The 18230-nt window shown below is 38.2% G+C and overlaps 1 protein-coding gene across 1 annotated transcript; it reads right to left on the minus strand.

Annotated features, from left to right (window-relative positions):
- Positions 1-5867: 5867 nt before the first annotated feature.
- LOC136793483 (CUB and sushi domain-containing protein 1-like) lies at positions 5868-14569 on the minus strand (the record flags this gene model as incomplete). Its single annotated transcript, XM_067024378.1, has 4 exons — positions 14548-14569; positions 13944-14132; positions 11144-11290; positions 5868-6056 (listed from the first exon to the last, which is right to left on the minus strand). Coding segments are annotated over exons 1-4 (547 nt in total), but the record flags the coding sequence as incomplete, so codon positions are not given.
- Between the last annotated feature and the right edge of the window lie 3661 nt (positions 14570-18230).

The raw sequence follows: 18230 nt of genomic DNA on the forward strand, positions 1-18230 counted from the left end.
TAACCATGTCATTTGTGAGAATGATCGTTTTCCCTATGCTTCACTGCCTGCAAAACACAAGCAAAGCAGAAACAACACACAACATCAAGTCCAAGCCAGAGCTCCGACTCACCAAGTGCTCTGAAAATCATGGCTCTGAGATAAAGAGCTACGTGAGAACTTCTCTGTGACACAGGAAGCTTGAAAGCCAAGCCCTGTAAGGTACCACTTTAACTGGATCTTTGAGATAATACAGACAATTTCAGTTCTAATTTTGGCTTCCCTCCAGGATGAATAAGATTAGTGTGTTGATAAGGGAAACAGCTGCTGGGCAGAGTTTCTTGGTTGAAGGCAGGAAATGAAGCCTGAAGGGCAAAAGATATGCCTGGCTATATCGAGGAGGATAAAAACCAGTACACGTTTTCTGAGAGAAGTAATTTAAAAGGTCAAGGAAAGGGAGAAAAGCAAGCTGAAGTTCTCTGAAATGATACAACGCATCTGGCCTGCTGCATGTTCTTTCTCACAGGTGATGGGCAGTGAAGGGTCCTATTTGCTGCCGAGTCCTGCCCGGGACTTTCTGAGCGCTTGAACCCTCTCAACGATTCTCAGAGCTTGGCATCAAAGACCCTGTTTTACGTGGCAGGAACCAGGTTTAGGGAGATTACCACTCCCTGCCCATCACATGACTATTTTTCTCTCAAATTCTGTGCTTCTGAGATGTCACCAGCAGAAAGTCAATGAAAATGAGAAAACAAAGCACATTAGGGCACAAGATAAGCCATCTTCAATGGAAAAAAAAAAATCAGAACTTCCCTGATGGCGCAGTGGTTAAGAATCGGCCATCCAATGCAGGGGACACCGGTTCGATCCCCGGTCCGGGAAGATCCCACGTGCCGCAGAGCAACTAAGTCCCTGCACCACAACTACTGAGCCTGCGCTCTAGAGCCCGCGAGCCACAACTACTGAGGCCTGCGCTCCGTGACAAGAGAAGCCACCACGATGAGAAGCCTGCGCACCGCAATGAAGACCCAATGCAGCCAAAAATAAATAAATAAATAAATGAAAAAGAAAAAGAAAAAAAAAATCATTCTGTCAAAATCATTTGACAGGTAATCAAATACCTGTCATCAATTTACACTTCTTTTTTTTCATTCAAGCACTGCCCTGACACATGTTCTGCTGGGGCCTAGGACAGCACATTCGTGGTCACATGACCAGTACCGGGGGCCCCCAAAGGCCTGACCCCGGCCCTCAGCTTGCCACCTCACTCATTTACTGAAAGGCAAGCATTGCATTGCATTGTTTTGAGTAAACATTTCAAAGTATTATTTTGCACAATTAAAAAACCCCAAAAAACTAACATCCTAGTGCAGCTAGAAAATGTGTAAGTTGTTCTTGTTCCTCTGTCAGCATAAAAGGAATGCTGTTCAAATTACTGAGAGATACTATACCAACTCCAGAAGGATAACTGAAATATTAAATAATATATTGCAGTATAAAATATATAAAATATATACATATATTAAATACATATTAAATAGTAGGCTCCCAGTGCTACAGAGGGGTATTTGTCCATTTATTGATTTGTTTGTTTCCAGTTTTCAAGTCCCCTATCTTCAAATAAAATAATTAAAATAACTATGGTGACCTTTGGTTTTGGTAAGAGTCTCAAACTATTGCACCATTACGACTGCATCAGTCATTAGATGGATTGCAGGAGTTATAGTTGCTGTTCACCCACTGTGATCTTCTCTCAAAGGGTGTCAGACGCTACTTGTTTTCTGGTGAAGCTATTTAGTTTGAAATTTATTGCAGCAGAAAATTTTTTAATTACAATTTTTTTCATTTGATTTGCTCCTTATGGAACCTACAAAGTCAAACCTCCTCCCATGAAAAACAAATAAGGATGCACTCAGTATCCTGAACTAACTTAAACTACTGCCTCCTTACTCATACTTTTAGGAACTGTATCTTCTCTGAGCACAGAAAATGGAAGTCCGCACATCAACACTGATTTCATTAGCCTGCTTTTTTCTCACTTGTCCTAATTTCACTGAGTGGGGCCACAATACTCCCAGCAACCTAAACCAGAAAACGATTTGTCATTCCATATTTTTCTCTCTTCCTGACCCTTTACATTCCATCACAAGGGCCTGCTGATTCTGTTTTCCAAATATTTTCAATGCCTGTTTTCTTTCAAACCTATTTTCACTGTATTTATCAAGGTCTTCATTATGGCTCCAATGCATATTTCTAAAGTTTCGAAGCACCCCTGTAATTTGGACAGGATTCTGTCCAATCATCTACCACACTACTAAAAGATATTTCCAAAATGCAGATGTGACTGTGTCCTTTTTGCCCTTTACTAGACTGAAGTCAACCACAGGGGAGAGAGTAAAAGCTACGTAAACTCAGTTGAGGTCTTCCACAACGGCCCCTACTTGCTGCTCGAACCGCATTTCCATCGGTGCTACCCCTTCAAACCCTAACTCAGCTGTCCCATGATGGGGAAAACATCCGGAAAAAACACCTTTCTGCTCCATCTCTATTCAGTGTGTATCTTCCCTTGCTTAATGTCATACTGAATTGTAGTTACTGATTCATGAGTCCATCTCTCCTAACGGATCATCAGAGCGTTAAGAGTTGGGAGTGTGTCTTGGTACCTGCAGTGCCTAATTCAGAGGTAAGTTTGAATTGAAATAAAAATCATGAGAACAGCTGTATCATCTTTAATGCTTGCATTAAGTTTTAAACCTACAACTACAACTGCAATCTACAAACACAGACATATGATTAATGTCACTTTGCCTCTGTATGAACATGTACATATAAACAAAATGTCAAAGACTTGTACAGAGTATACCCTCTCTATAAACATGGACCCTACATCTACTTTAATTTTTGGAACAGTGCGCTTGAGGTCTATAGGTTTCAGAGGTAAAGCTTGTACCTTTATCCTTATAAATGTGCTACAGGGAAATTCTCATTTTTCCAATTTTATATCTAATGTGAATATAATATCTTGGGCAAGAAAATAAAATCATAAAAGAGTTTGAGCTGTCTTGAGAGGGAATAGTGTGATGGCATGCACTTAGATGATGCTTTCGCAAAGTCTTTTTCCCTTATAGAATTCCAAGAATTTTAAAGAGCGAGCTCACCTGCTCTTTAATTTCATACCCTACCGTTATGAACTGCCAGCAATTCAGGACCACATCGATGGTGATCATCCGTCTATATCTGTTAACTCTCTTTGGACCCCAAACCTACTTTGAAAGAATTATCTTCAATTATCTAAAAACTGAAAAAGAAAATTAATCTAAATACAGTGTAGATGGTGGATACAAGGAGGGAATTAAAAATCCACAAAGGCTCCTTCTGACTACATTGAAGGCGGCCAATGTTTTTCTGCAAGTTGGTGAGTATTTACAGTATGGAAAACTTCTGTGTTCTATAAGTAACCAAAGGAAAGCAAATGAGTAATGCTAAACAAATCAAGTTTCCCTTTATTAAATACCATAACAATTACACATTTATATTATGAACTGTATTAAATTCAGTTCAATCAGCTCTAAGGCTCTTTAATTGTAAGTAAAACACTGTTAGGGTATAAATTGCCAATATATATGTTATATAAGCCTGTTCTGTTCAAAATTTTATGATGTTTTCTCAATCGCCTTCACCTATTGGAGTAAACATTTTTACTACTTATTTTAAAAGATTTTAGCTGTACCAAATAATTTAAATGGTTTAAAAAAGCCTATTTTTCACCATGTTTTTTTATGTTTAAACATTACAGCCTCACATATGATGAAAATATTTTATACATTATTATAATCAAAATGCTGTTTTACACAAATTGGAAAGAACTAAGAGAGGACTAAAGAAACTCTTCCACAGTAAATGAATTTAAACACCTAAAATATAGATTACTTAGAACTGGTGTCTGCAAGATTTTGTTTTAAGTAGAATTTCTTTTGGCCAGACACATTTTGATTCAAACGCTGAAGAGGCAGGCAGAAGGTCTGGATTTTAGACCAACATTTTTATGATGATTAATAAGCCACTTAACTTTTATGTGCCTCAGTTTAAAAAACATAAAAATAAGCAAATTAAACTAGATTATTTTGAAGGGCCCTCCAGGCTTTACAGGTCATAGTTTATGAAACAACAACAACAACACAAAACCAAGATCATATTGACTCCCCAGTTATCAGAATGGTTAGCAGAAAGTGCAGAGGACTGTGGATTTATAGTGGGAAGATGATGCTTCTGAAATATTTTATACTTTGGGGACACAATCACATCGGACATCTACATTCCAATTTCCCACCTAGAACGTGGCGTGTGATTCTAACGTTCCACGTCCCTGATGGCATTGCTTTGGGGTTACGTGCAACACAGAGGAGAGATACACTGACCACGTTCAATCAAATCCTTCAGCTGAAACTGCAAAGCTTCCAGAAGGATCTGGTTTTTAGTGCTCCATTTCTATTTCCGAGTCATTTAATTCAGCATCAAATAGTTCTGCTGAGCGAGAAAATGGGGAAAGGAGAGGGAAGTGGAAACTTATCAACAAGACACATCCCAGGCATTCCCTGGTTCCTTTTCAACCATGCAGCGAAAGAACAGCCATCCCTCCATCGAGTCAACAATGCTCAGCACTCCTCACGTGTCAGGGAGATAAACTAACATCTGCCTGGACTGTCATGTCTCATGTGTCTGTCTTGTCACATGACAGTCTCTTTCCAGGATCTTCTTGGGCTTCTACCCTGAGAGCACATTCCATTTAGGGCCCTGTCTAGGGACTCGACCTCTAGAGGCCAAGATTTGGGAACTCTTGCCAATCCTGGGCTCAGCCATTTTCCTTGTTCAGTTCACAATGCCAAGGACATGCAGCCCGGAGGGCTGCTCTCAGAGCAATGGATTCTATGTCATAGGCAGAGAGTAACAGAACATTTAAAGAAAATGAGAAGCATTTTTTCTTTTGAAAGAAAAAGTACTCTTCTTAAAAAAAAAAATCAATCCTAATGAAACAAGCCTATTAGATCTTCATGTTTATCTTACATTAAAGAAGAATATCTGAAGGTACAACATAAATGATGCAGGCTGGGTGTCTGATTAACTTCTTGTGGTTAAAGACACATACAATAATTGTGATAAATATCTATTATTCTCTCATAGAGCAATACCAGAAAATCTAATATCTAATGAAAAAAGAGAAATAAGGAAACCAATATGTTTCATTCATAAATTGCAATTAGCTTTCAAAGACCAATATATTTCATTATGCATATAAATCTCGATAAGGGAAAACTGAAAATTTCATGACTTCAAAGCCTTCAATTAAAATTAAAATGCCTTATTTGAAAATTTGATTTTTTATGCATATGAAAGATAAAATGAAAAATAAAGCATGAAATATTGAAATCAACTTTAACAAGTCCTATATTTAAGTGACCTAATGAAAATGAAATATGCAGTGTGTGGCTCAAAGTATGAGTTTTTAATCTAAGGAAAGGGAAAATGAGCTTTAGTAATTGATTTTCTTCTAATTAATACAACTGTCAAGAAAAATTATTTTGAATCTGAGTTGGATAGCACATTTTAAAGTTTCAAAATGAAATATAAGTATTAGAATATTCTACCCAGCATCTAGTGAGTGTTCAACCACTCTACGAATTCAGGCTATAAAGCTAAATCAAGCTGAGTGCAAATGTCAGAAGTGTTTGCACGGTCAGCAGAAAGTTTAATTTGTACTTTTATGAACTCATATTCATTTTTTCCTTACCTTTTAACCATAATCACAGCTCTTGTACGTTTCAGAGTGTGGTTAAAATAAGAAAAATGAATTGAACTCAAGTTTGGGGATGAAAACACACATTTCTTACCTTGGCAGAGCGGAGCGAGGGAATCCCACTGATACATGCCAACTGGATTTCGTCTACAGGTTGCATTGCTATGGCCAATCATCCGATATCCAGGCTTGCAAAAATAATGCACTTTACTTCCAACTTCTCCTGCAGTCCTATTTAAAACACCACCATTCTTCAGGGTGTGGGTCAAGCTGCAGTAAGGTGCTATGGGCACACAAACACACATACACAAAACCAGTAAATAAATGTTGCATTTCCCTTGATAAGAGATATAAACGAAATATCTCTATTGTTAAAATAGTGGGAAATCAGCATCAACACGAAACTTGTACTAAAAGCATCCTCAGACACAAACGTGCTGGTGAGGATGTGGAGCAAAAGAAGTTCTGACTCATGCTGCCGGGGACGCGGGATGGCGCAGCCACTTTGGAGGACAGTTTGGCAGCTTCTTGCAAAACTGAACACACTCTTTTGTTTTTTAACATCTTTATTGGAGTAGAATTGCTTTACAATGGTGTGTTAGTTTCTGCTTCACAACAAAGTGAATCAGCTATACCTATACATATGTTCCCGTATCTCTTCCCTCTTGCGTCTTCCTCCCTCCCACCCAGCAATCACACTCCTTCGTGTTTACCCAAAGGAGTTGAAAACTTATGTCCACACAGACACTCGCACACAGATGTTCATAGCAGCATTATTCAGAGTTGCCAAAACTCCGAAGCAACCAAGATGCCTGTCAGTAGGTGAATAAATAAACAAACTGTGGTCCATCCAACGTTTCTTTTTATTCAGCGCTAGAAAGAAATGATCTATCAACCCATGAAGAGACATGGAAGAACCTCCAATGTATGTGACTGAGTGAAAGAAGCCAACCTGAAAAGGCTACAGACTGCTGATTCCAATTTTACGACATTCTGGGAAAGGTAAAACTCTGGAGACAGTGAAAACATCAGTGGTTTCCAGAGGCTGGTGGGGGAAGGATGGTAGAGCACAGAGGATTTTTCAGCAATGAAACTACGCTGCATGAATCCACGATGGTGGATACATGTCATTTTACATTTGTCCAAACCCACAGAACATCCAACATCAAGAGTGAAGCCCAATGTGAACTATGGACTTTGGGTGATGACCATGTGTCAGCGTAGGTTCATTAACAAATGCACCCTCGGGTGAGGATGCTGAAAATGGAGATGGCTGTGCATGTGGGAAGCCAAGGAGCAAAGCGAAAATCTCTGTAACTTCCTCTCAATTTGACTGTGATCTGAAACTTCTAAAAAAAAAGCCTAAAAAATAAATTAATTAAAAATCCAGAAAAATCTAGAGCCAAAGGTCAAGTTTCTTAAGTTTGAAGTTTAGATTATCTGCAGCTGTTAATCAATGTGATGATGGAATTCTAACTTTCTGACAAAAAAGAAAAAAGTATCCTTAAAATGGAGAAAATAGAAGAATATAACATTTTGCAATCAAGGCCATTAATTTTTTCCTTGTTGTTGTTAAATGGTCTTGAGAATTCTTGAGAATTGTATGATGACAATGTAGACATTAAGCCTCTTTTTAACATACGAGATTTGAATACAATCTTTGAAGAAAATGCACTACTTCAGGTCAATGAAAATCTTACAATAGCTTTAATCATCACATGTGTAGGGAGACTTTTTAAAATTAGAGACAGTCATTTGTGAAAATCACAGTCTTACCTACGCAGAACGTAACATTTCGATAGCTAAAAAGCTCTGCATCTTATTTACACGTTTAGAGAAAGAAACTCATTTTATTCTTACAAGACCAGTTTCACCGCAGCATAAAATCATACGAACTCCCTTCAGATGAGTAAACCAATAAAATAAAGCAAGCTGTGAAGTCCTGGAGATCCAGGGTTCCTTTCGCAAGAAGAGGTTTTAAAAGTACCACTTCCCTGTAGGCGTCCCATGTAGAAAGCACACGCACAGGTCTGAATGCGTAATGTTGAACCTTCCCTTAGAAATAAATTCAGAAGAAACCTTCTGAAGGCTTCACATCACTGCACTGCCCAGAAGAGATGTCGGTGTGTCTGGCCTCGGCTGTCAACCACGTTCCTGTGAGAAGCATCTTCAGAGAACCGTCTCAGCTGGATGAGGTGCCGTTTCATTTTTTTAATGGGCTCATTTTTTTTTTTTTTTTTTTTTCGTTATGCGGGCCTCTCACTGCTGTGGCCTCTCCCGCTGCGGAGCACAGGCTCCGGACGCACAGGCTCAGCGGCCATGGCTCACGGGCTTAGCTGCTCCGCGGCATGTGGGATCCTCCCGGACCAGGGCACGAACCCGCGTCCCCCGCATCGGCAGGCGGACTCTCAACCACTGCGCCACCAGGGAAGCCCTGGGCTCATTTTTATTAAGTTAAAATCCACTGACTCTTATACGGAACTCTTGTCGCATTGGCATATACCATTTTCCATGTTCAGTCGCTGGAGACCAAATGTTGCGAGTTTTGAGTGAACCAAAGTATTTAGTTTAGGGAAGGTATGAGTATAATCAGACACCCCAGCTACCAACTACCCAGAATTTTTGTGCCAGTAAATTAAAATAATAATAATAATGATGATGATGATGATGTTGATGATGATGATGATGATGAAAAGTAGGAAGGCCAAGCCGACTGTAGACCCTGCTCCAAGTTCAGAGACAAGATAAAGTCTGAAATGCTCCTGAAGGGGCAGTGAGGCCACACGGTTCTTAGGGGGTCACCTGTGAGTTTTGTCACAGTTCGGCCTGTTAAGAGATCATCTGCAGGATGACCGTCTAACTCGGTAGGGTCCAACACTTATTTTCTTTCCTGTTGACTGTGTGTCTTCTATCATCAGGCTTTCAAGATATCCCTTCCTTCCTAACTCATCTAGAACAAGATACAGAGGGGCCCGGAGCGGGGAGACATGGCACAGAAAAGCAGAGGGGAAGATTAGAACACGGGGTCCCACCTGTTCGACTCCTGACTCCAGGGCCCAATCCTGACACTCTGCTCGCGGTGCTTTGCAGAAGCAGGTGAAGGAGGGAGACAGTCAAGTAGGAACCATGATGGAAGACAGCAGGCAGAGTTGTCTACCCTGGGGTTTCTGGGTGCGTGTCAGGCAGTCTGCAGTTCTGACTCTCCCATTACTGAAGCTTATTTCACTTACTCTCATTTACTTCATTTAAGGACCACTTTTTGCTCAACACTCAGCAGTTTATTGAATAGACTTGAACCTCGATGGACAAGCACATGCTTTTTGTTGTTGTTGTTTTGTTTGTTAATCATGGAGATCAATTATATTGCTCTTATGCCTGACGACCGATGCTTCACACATGTAACGCAAACAAAGGTTTGAGATGCAACACATGCTTATATTACGGGCTGCAGCTCCCTTGCCCACAATATTACAGTTCAGGGATCTTCACTGAATCACTGCTCTGAAATTATTGGTGATGAACTGCTAGCAGAGGTCATTGACTCATCAAATTTTAAGTGAAAATCTGTTCAAAGGTCTATCAGTATCTATATCTATAGAGAGATAAATGGATAGGTCCATTCACAGAACAACAGTTTATAGCCTTCTCTAAAATTCTCCTTTTTCCTACTTTCCCAACGCTGTTTAACAAAGAGAATCTTCTTGTTCTATAATGAATGAAAATATCTCTTGAAAGACAGAATTCAAGGTATAATCACATTGCCAGGCTACTAAGTAATTTGCCACAGATAAAACAAGATAAATTATGTTCACCGTGATTTCCCCTGCACTGTCCATTTTTGCTCATTGGAAATAAATCCAAACAATTCTACAGGTCTGAGTATTTATTTTTCGGAACAAGGAACCTGATGAACACAAATCCAATCACTGCCCTAATGCTCTCAATACCCCTTCGAATGAAGCGATTTCAACTGTGAGCTCTTTGTTGATAAGCTTTTTGAATGGCTACTTTGAGCAAAGGAGGGAAAACAAAAGTCTGAGCATATTTTATTAAACATTACAGAGGAAGCATGAGTGAATTTCACGCCTCCCGTCCTTACATCAAGAGCTATTTCAAAACCCTGATGCTTTTCAGCGTTTCGTGGCGTCTACCAATCAGAGAGGAGCTAAAATATTCTTAAAACTACTAAGACCTTCCGCCGTTCCTCCCTCAGGATGTTCCCCATCACTGAGGACGTACTACAGACACGGGAATAAGCAACCTCCGGGAGGTACACTGGTCAATGGAATGCAGAGTGGGCATCTCCCTTGGGAAATATATCTCAATTGTTAGCACGGATACTGTTGAGTGAGACACTGAGAAAAGGTTAGATATTTTGCTTAGCATTGAAAATATCTGAGGAATTTAAATTGTCTGTCTACTGCTTTTGTAGGGCAGTATAAACATTAGGTGTCGGGCTGGTCACACCGACAAACATACCCAGGATCTAATCTCTCATAAATGTATTAACTGATTTAATTAATATAAAAAACTACTGACAGAAAGTGATTGAAATATATGGGGATGGAACAAAATAATTTAAATGTTGATAAGGAAATATATATGCAAACATATTTATTTTGTATATGTTTATATGTGTGTGTGTACATATCTATATATCATGTCTGCATAAAGATAAAGAGACATACAAATATTTTATAAAAAATAAAAAGACATACTGTTAATAGTAAGATGCTATTATTACTTATACAATTAAACGCAGGGACTTCCCTGGTGGTCCAATGGTTAAGGATTCACCTTCCAGTGCAGGAGACATGGGTTTGATCCCTGGTCGGGGAAGTAAGATCCAAGATCGCACATGCCGGAGGACAACTAGGCCCGTGAGCCACAACTAGAGAAGCCCGCGAGCCACAAGGAAGATCCCTGAGTGCCGCAACTAAGACCCAACGCAGCCAAATAAACAAATAAATACATAAAATTTAATTTTAATTTTAAAAAATTAAATGCAATATGATTATCTCCTCCTGGTTGTCTCCTTAGCCTTTAAACATATTTTTAAATTAATTTATATTATATTACTTTACTTTGGGGGGAAATGTCTTTGCTTTCTGTGGCATGCAATTCAATAGTTTATGATTTTAGCAACAAAAAAATTTTAATAGTAATCAACAGATAGTTTATTTTCCCTAATGTAGTTTAGAGATATCACTCAGAGTAATTTCCCATCATATTATTTCTATTGAAGTTAATTATTCATCTTCAGAAATTAGGTTGATACTATAAATCTTTATCTATTGTAATTTTAAAATTTAATGCGGATCCTTTGTATTAAAAACACTTTTGTATTAAATCTTAACCTCACTTACTAACCTGAGTAACGAATCTTGAATCCTTTTTTACTGGTTGCATGATCAGTGGACCAGCGGAGATATAACTGATTACTCTTGCTTGTAAAATTTGACTGTTCAGTATGGTTTCCACTCAAGACCACTAACAGAGGACTTTGACCAGAAGAGCCTAAATAAAACAGAAAAAACAAAAAAGTTATGATATGAATTAGCACCTACAAAATGCAGACTACTTTTAGCTTTTGATTAAACTGGAGTCTAGCTATACAATATACAGCTATTTAGCTCCAAAGGAGACAAAGAATTCCAAATAAATAAAGCAGGAGACACATTCCCTGTTAAAAAAGAATAATAAAAGAAACAATAGCCAACCAAAATAACTTCAGACATATATGCTACTAATACATAATACTTAAATCGAATAAAAAGTTACCTATAAAACAGCAGTAGTTCAAAAAAATGAAAGTAGTTTTTACTATTATTAGTATTTACAACATTGAATGGATATAGGGAATGGAAATTTTCATGCAATACTAGCGAAAGTATAAGTTAGTATAATCGCTTTGGAGAGCAATTTGTTAATATCCAATACAACTGAAGGTTTTAATTATATTTTTTATAAACTCCAACATATGTGCACAAGTGTTATTTATATAGCAAAACGTTTATTCCAGCATTTTTATGGCAAAATTTAAATCCTAAGTTGTGGTTTGGGGTTTTAAAAAGGTATTAAAAAAATCTTTTCAAAGAAATTCTACACAGCATTTAAAATTAATGAACTAGATAAACATGTATCAGTGTAGGTAATTTTTAAAATAGCATATTGACAAGTGAAATCTGTTTGCAGATAAATATAATATGATAGCAATTGTGTAAACATTCAAAAGTGTGCAATATACAAATTGTATGTGACTGTGTATGTGTGAGTGAGTGAGTATGTGTAGTCTCTGTTACCAAGATGGAAACTAGCAAGTTCCTCACAAGTGAAGACCACCATCTTTCTTCTGACACCTTTCTCAACTGAGTTCTCTAATGATTAAAGTCCTATTTTGTTTTTAAATTGAGGAAGCAGCACTACTGGAGCCGTAGAGAGCAATAAACTCTTGGGTTATTAAAGCTTAAAATCAATATATTCAACTTTTTTCTTTTTGGGTCAACTCAAGAGCTATAAAAGAGCCACTGTCTTTCAAAAAACAAAACAAAACAGATGCAATGAACATGACATTTACTTCAACAAAAATGCCAATGCTTAAAAAATTATTCATATAAAATTCTGACCTTTCATTTTATAGAGAACTCTTTGACAGTGAAACACACCTAGTCATAGATCTCTGGTAATTTTGACAGCAACTGCTTTGATATTATCTCTATTAACTATTTTGCTTATGGTTTATAATGGGCTTGATCTGTCTATATTTTGGGAAGATCACATTGTAAATGCTTCAGGCATAAATTATTGATAAAGATTTTGCTGCTGAAATAAAAAGACGCAGAAGCACTGCCAGCTAAATTTCAATTCAACCAAGGCGAGACAAAGGAACCGGCATACAGTTAGAGTGATTATGTAAATACATGTAACTATATACTGCAAGTATAGGAATATGTAAGCATATACACACACAAACACACACACACACAGCCCCTGAGGTTAAGTGCTTGTCTGTACTTTTTTATGACACCTAAGTGGCCTTAGGATAGTTTCCCAGATTCCTCATTGACGAAAGAAGCCCATTTTTGTACGTGGCTAACGCATTGCTTCTTCCCACCCTAAAGACGAAGAGGAGAGTCTTCAGTGGTTTGTGTCTGTCTTAACACACCCTTAAAAACCCTCGGAAAATGAAAATATTACCCTTCAGTCCTCTGTTCCTATGTATATAAGTATGAGTTTAATTTCCAATTTAGCAGCTCATCTTTGGAAACACATAAATTGATTCATCAAGTGTCTATCCATAGAAGCAACTCGACTATTATGATTCATCAAGTCACTAAGAGGCATATAAACACACAGAGAATCAATTACACTCATTTTTTTTCACTGAATTGATTGTTATTCATCTGAACTTAATGACAAATCCATCAGAACATGTAAAAACCCTGTTATTATGTACAGCCGTAATTGTATCGTGGTGTGATATTCTGGGCTATGATAATGCTTCTGTACAAAGAAAAATTATTAACATCAGTTCCATTTCAAATTGACAATTCAACCACATATTACGTTTAAGCATAGCATTGTTATATTAAAAGTTCATTAGAATTGTACAAAAATGCATGACTCATGTTGAAAACAGTATTAGCATTTGTTCAGTAAACTATTTTACTAATCTAAAAAAACTGTACATTAAAGACTCCTAATAGCATTTATCACCCAGAAATCTCTGAGCCATTACTTTTATATATTTCTAGTAAAATAATCATTTAGACTGATTAAAGTACTTTTAGCCCTCTTAAATTTCCTAAAATATCTTCTAAATCAATATAATCTTAGAAGAAGGGAAAGGAAGATCTTTTGAAATCATCTACTTCAAAGCCCCACATTAAAGAAAATAATGATTAAAGTTAATTCAGTACATTTTCAGGGTGTGTCACCAGCATCCTAATGGTTTAAAAGTTGCAAAATTAGGAACAGCACGGAAATGTTTTACCTACTGCTTGATCTCTCAGACCACACAAGCCCAAGAATAATTCATTTTCTGTTTGGGGGAGATGTAATTTACTTCAAGAAAATCTTCAAGTTCTTGCATCACAGAAACATTATAGCGGCATCCTTGTTACATTATGCATAGGTCACTGGTATGTGAACAAAGTTTAAAGAGACTTACCATCAAATACTTCCAGTGCATCAAACTGCTTTTCACTTTGGAAAATGTCCACGAAGATGGTGATGTTGTAGTTTGGTTCCACTCTGATGCTCCACGAGCACGTCTGGGAGTTAAAATAGTTGCCTGGATACCCTGGACTAAGGATGACTCCAGAAGATTCTGTCCGGACTTCATTGGCTGGGCATTGTGCTAAGGAACAACACACCAGTAAAAGTTTTCCTTAACAAAATGAATCCAACTTCAATAGGATAGTTTCTAACCCTGGATATACAAGCTCATGAAAGAAAAAAGAAACAACAAAGCAATCCTACTGAGATGTGACCAAATTTAATACAGGACACAAACAGAACAGGAAAGCAACATTTTAACGTCACCCTATAATTTAGAACCTAATTATGTATAATATATATATGTTGATATACAGATGAGATAGAAGAGATTGGTAGATGATTGATAGATAGCCACAGATGGATAGATAAATCCTATTTAACTCTAAGGAGACCAAGAGTCAAAGAGATTAAGTCTGTCAACCCGATCCTAGGGCAGCCAAGCTGAGGTAGCTGCCAACCTGAGAAGAAGCACTGAACCTGGAAGTTTTCTTTACCTGGAGAAGGTGGAGAAGCCATGGTCTAGCTCCTGCTGATCTGCCCTTGGTGAGGGAAGGAGGGACCCCTGACATAGGGACAGTTCATACCATATGTGCCTTTCACTCCTCATCCACTCTCTATGACTGAATTGCCCACACACCTCACTTAACTTAGGGCAGGTGCCTTGTGGACTCAACCGCAGGACCCCAAGTTTTCAACTAAAGTGTAAGACCTCACCTTTTCAATGTAATATTACAAAAACATTGTGAAATTATCAACGATGATAATAAAATTATATTTATTTCTGCCTTTGATTATACTTTTAATTATATTTAGAACAGTAAATTTTAAATATTTGAGGTGATTGCTTAGGACTGTGATAAGAGATGAGTCATATGGGACACCTGGGTTTCTACTGTGTAAAGTGGGAGTGATTTCTAATGGGTTAATTTATCATGAATGAATCATTAAGATAATACGGACACCTTGACACAATCTTCCCTCTCACTTTTTTTCATTATTCAACTACTCCAAGTTAATCAGAATAAAACTAATCTGTTTAGGTATGAATGCAAAAGAAAATCACCGAAGTCTCTTAATCAGTCATTTCTCTCATTGCTAATTTAAGTATCCTCCAGAAACAGTTTGTGAATAGAATTATTAAGAGAAAATTATTTCTCTTATTGGTGACGGTTCAACAATAAACAAAGACGTACCAAAACTATTTACAAAATGTTTAAAACGTTAAATGATCTGCTTTTCCTCAATGGAAAAGAGCTTCTATCAATGGAACTGTGTCTTATTTGTTGAGTTATCTCCTTTTAATTAATGAAATGTGTATTATTTATGAATACATTTCAAAACCCAAACAGATGAGAAAGCTTATATGTTTTGATTCAAGTAATGGTTAAAAAAAGTATTTCCCCCCTCTTTTTCATTTAACTTAGTATTCCAATTGAGACATATCTTAAAATTTAGAAAATGTTTAGGGATAAAATCACCGAAGATGAAACATTTCATAGAACCCTTTTAATAAATGTGTACTTTAGGTAGATTTTAAAATATACTTACAGTGTTAGCTAATGGCAAGTAATATAAAAAATAATTTAAACCAAAACACACAGACCAAACAACTTAGTTTAAAAAGTGTCTTCTTCTGTGCTGATGGTAAGACCACTGTGTAAAATATATTACGGCCTTTCAGAAATGAACATGTTGATGTTAATAAAATAAAAGAAGTTAGAGTTTTTTCTGTCTGCTGTGTGCAGGGCCTGCGGTTTTAGGATCTCCTGGGACTTGCTTTGAATTTACAATAAGGGCCAGAGGTTGGCTGTAACTAGACAGCAATAAAGCTCCTCCTCAGGGTTATAATCAGATCAAAAACATGCAAATGTTTTTCTTAAATCTAAAGCGCTATGTGGGCAGACAGAGTTACGACGTCTGACCACATGCCTGCCTGTTCCTGACGTGAAGATGCTACAGAGCACATGTCACTGTGCGCTAATACACGGGAGAAGCAGTTAACCTGCATCTCTGTCCTGCGATTTCATCACCACAACTACAGCTATTAGACAACACTGGGACAGCAGACCACCTGGAAACAGGAAACCATCCACCTGCTGAAATGCACCTGGAGAGCTGAGAGCACAACCCAGGGTGTGATTAGAGATCAGACGCAGATTCTTAAACACAGCTATTCTGATTCCCTGTTTCTGTTTTTCAGAGAACATAAAATGAAAACATCAGTGAGACTATTTGCTTCATTTCTTTTTACGACCCTTCACAGTATTTCTTTCAGACACGCGTACTGTTTTGAAGATGCACTGAGTCTGTCTCCAGGCGAGCGAAGTGCCTCCACTCCTGTGTTTCTCACGCCCCCTGCCACGTGCCCATCCCTTCCCTTCCTCTGGAAATTGCTGCTAGGAGCAACCCCCATCGACCGCAGGCTCCCCTCTGCTGAGCCCTCCGTGCTAAAAACACCCTGTTTCCCACGGGGGGCTATCAGAGACTTCCCACTCCCGGGAAGCATCTGCGTCAGGGTCCTGGCAAAGACGCCTCTGAAGGAACGTGCTGCTGAGACATCGGCTTGAGCTTTGCGTCCCCTCCCTCTGCACAGTTACTCCTTTAGCTTACTTTTGGAGAAAAATCCAGTGTGAGCCTTAAAACCCAAAGCACCTTGCAGGGCTTCAGCAAAAGTAATGGACTCAAACATTAGGACTTATAATATAATAAGATGAACTCTTAAGAGAACGTCTAGGTATGAAAGAATTGTGATACGGAGAACTCTGTCACCCAGAGGCCTGGAGACGTGTTACTGTCACACTTATGCTTCCCAAGGAATGGCCACTCTTTGAAGGTCACTGATGGTCTTTATGTTCATTGGTGATGCATGTTTCCAATTTTTAAAAATAATAACCACTGATGGATTTCCATCGTTTACGGGATGGAGCCGCCTGACACTGAAGACCTTTTACAATCTGGCGTCGTTTAGGTTTGCAGCCCGCCTAATGCCATTCCGTCAAACACACCCCAACAGCAAGCTGCTGGGGGTCGCCTCCTCTTTCCTGGATGGCCTTTCACACTTCCAAACCTTTCTTGCTGCTTCTCTTCGCTTTTTGAAATGCTTCTCTCTTCTCTTTAACTTGAGGAGAGTCACTTTCGTGATAGCCTTCCGTGCGAAAATATACTTGGCCTCTGTCCCAGGTGCTGGCACGGAGCTCCCCGAACCCTTGGAATTTCCTGAGGGTTGGGAGTGTCTTTGAATTGAGTTAAACTGTGGGGCACTCAGTTGGTGTCTAAAGAAAATTCGAGACTTGCTTGGTGGTGTTGAAAAACATTCCAGAGCCTCATTCATTTTTTTTTTTTTTCTCTAAATGAAGGTAAGTATCCAACCAGGTAATATTTATCTGTAAAAAGTGTGAACTTTCAGAACAATTTATTCCCATTGTTCCCAAGGAACAGTCAACCACCCTAAAGTGGTGATAATTTTCAAAGCAGAACTTCTAAAAGTGTGGTTATGACATTTGAAGAAGTAGGACTCATAACTAGTACAATTTTTCATCAAGAATTTATTGGGGAATTGGCCCCCACTTGAGCCCAATCAAATAACAGAAAAGTACTGGAAGAAAAATGATAATTAAGTGCTTAAGTGTTTAAGTATTTGATAGATGACATCCGAGTCCCTATTTCCTTTCTTAAATAATGAGGCGTTTAGGGAATGACAGCTAAGATAGCTCAGTTCCTTCTAAACAAATTTACTCCTGAACTGAAACAGAAGAGAACTCGGTCATCCTACTTAGTAATTCCTATGAGTTCAGTAGGGCCTGGAGGCCTCTGGGCTGTGTACAGGAAGCCTGTCATGTTTGCTGGACACTCCCTGCAAACGTGTGAGAGCGGAAGTAATTTAGAGAATGATGCCCTGTTGTGTTGATTTACTCTGTTCCTGGATTGTCATGAATCAATTTCATTTAAGTGAAAACCAGGTCAATCTTGGGGAGAGACAACAGAACGAAGGCATGTTCCCTATTTTTAAAGTAGCATGTTAAATAAACATTTATACTTTTCTTCATTATGCTGAAAGTCACCTGTTCTGAGAAATTTAAGGCTGTGTTTGGTGGAATTAAAATCTGCCTTCAACATGTGAAGATTTACCTCAGTTAATTTTTATATAAAATGGCAAAAGATGAAACTTTTATACCCA

This window comes from Kogia breviceps, unplaced genomic scaffold, assembly GCF_026419965.1.
Source record: "Kogia breviceps isolate mKogBre1 unplaced genomic scaffold, mKogBre1 haplotype 1 scaffold_483, whole genome shotgun sequence".
Classification (NCBI taxonomy): Eukaryota; Metazoa; Chordata; class Mammalia; order Artiodactyla; family Physeteridae; genus Kogia; species Kogia breviceps.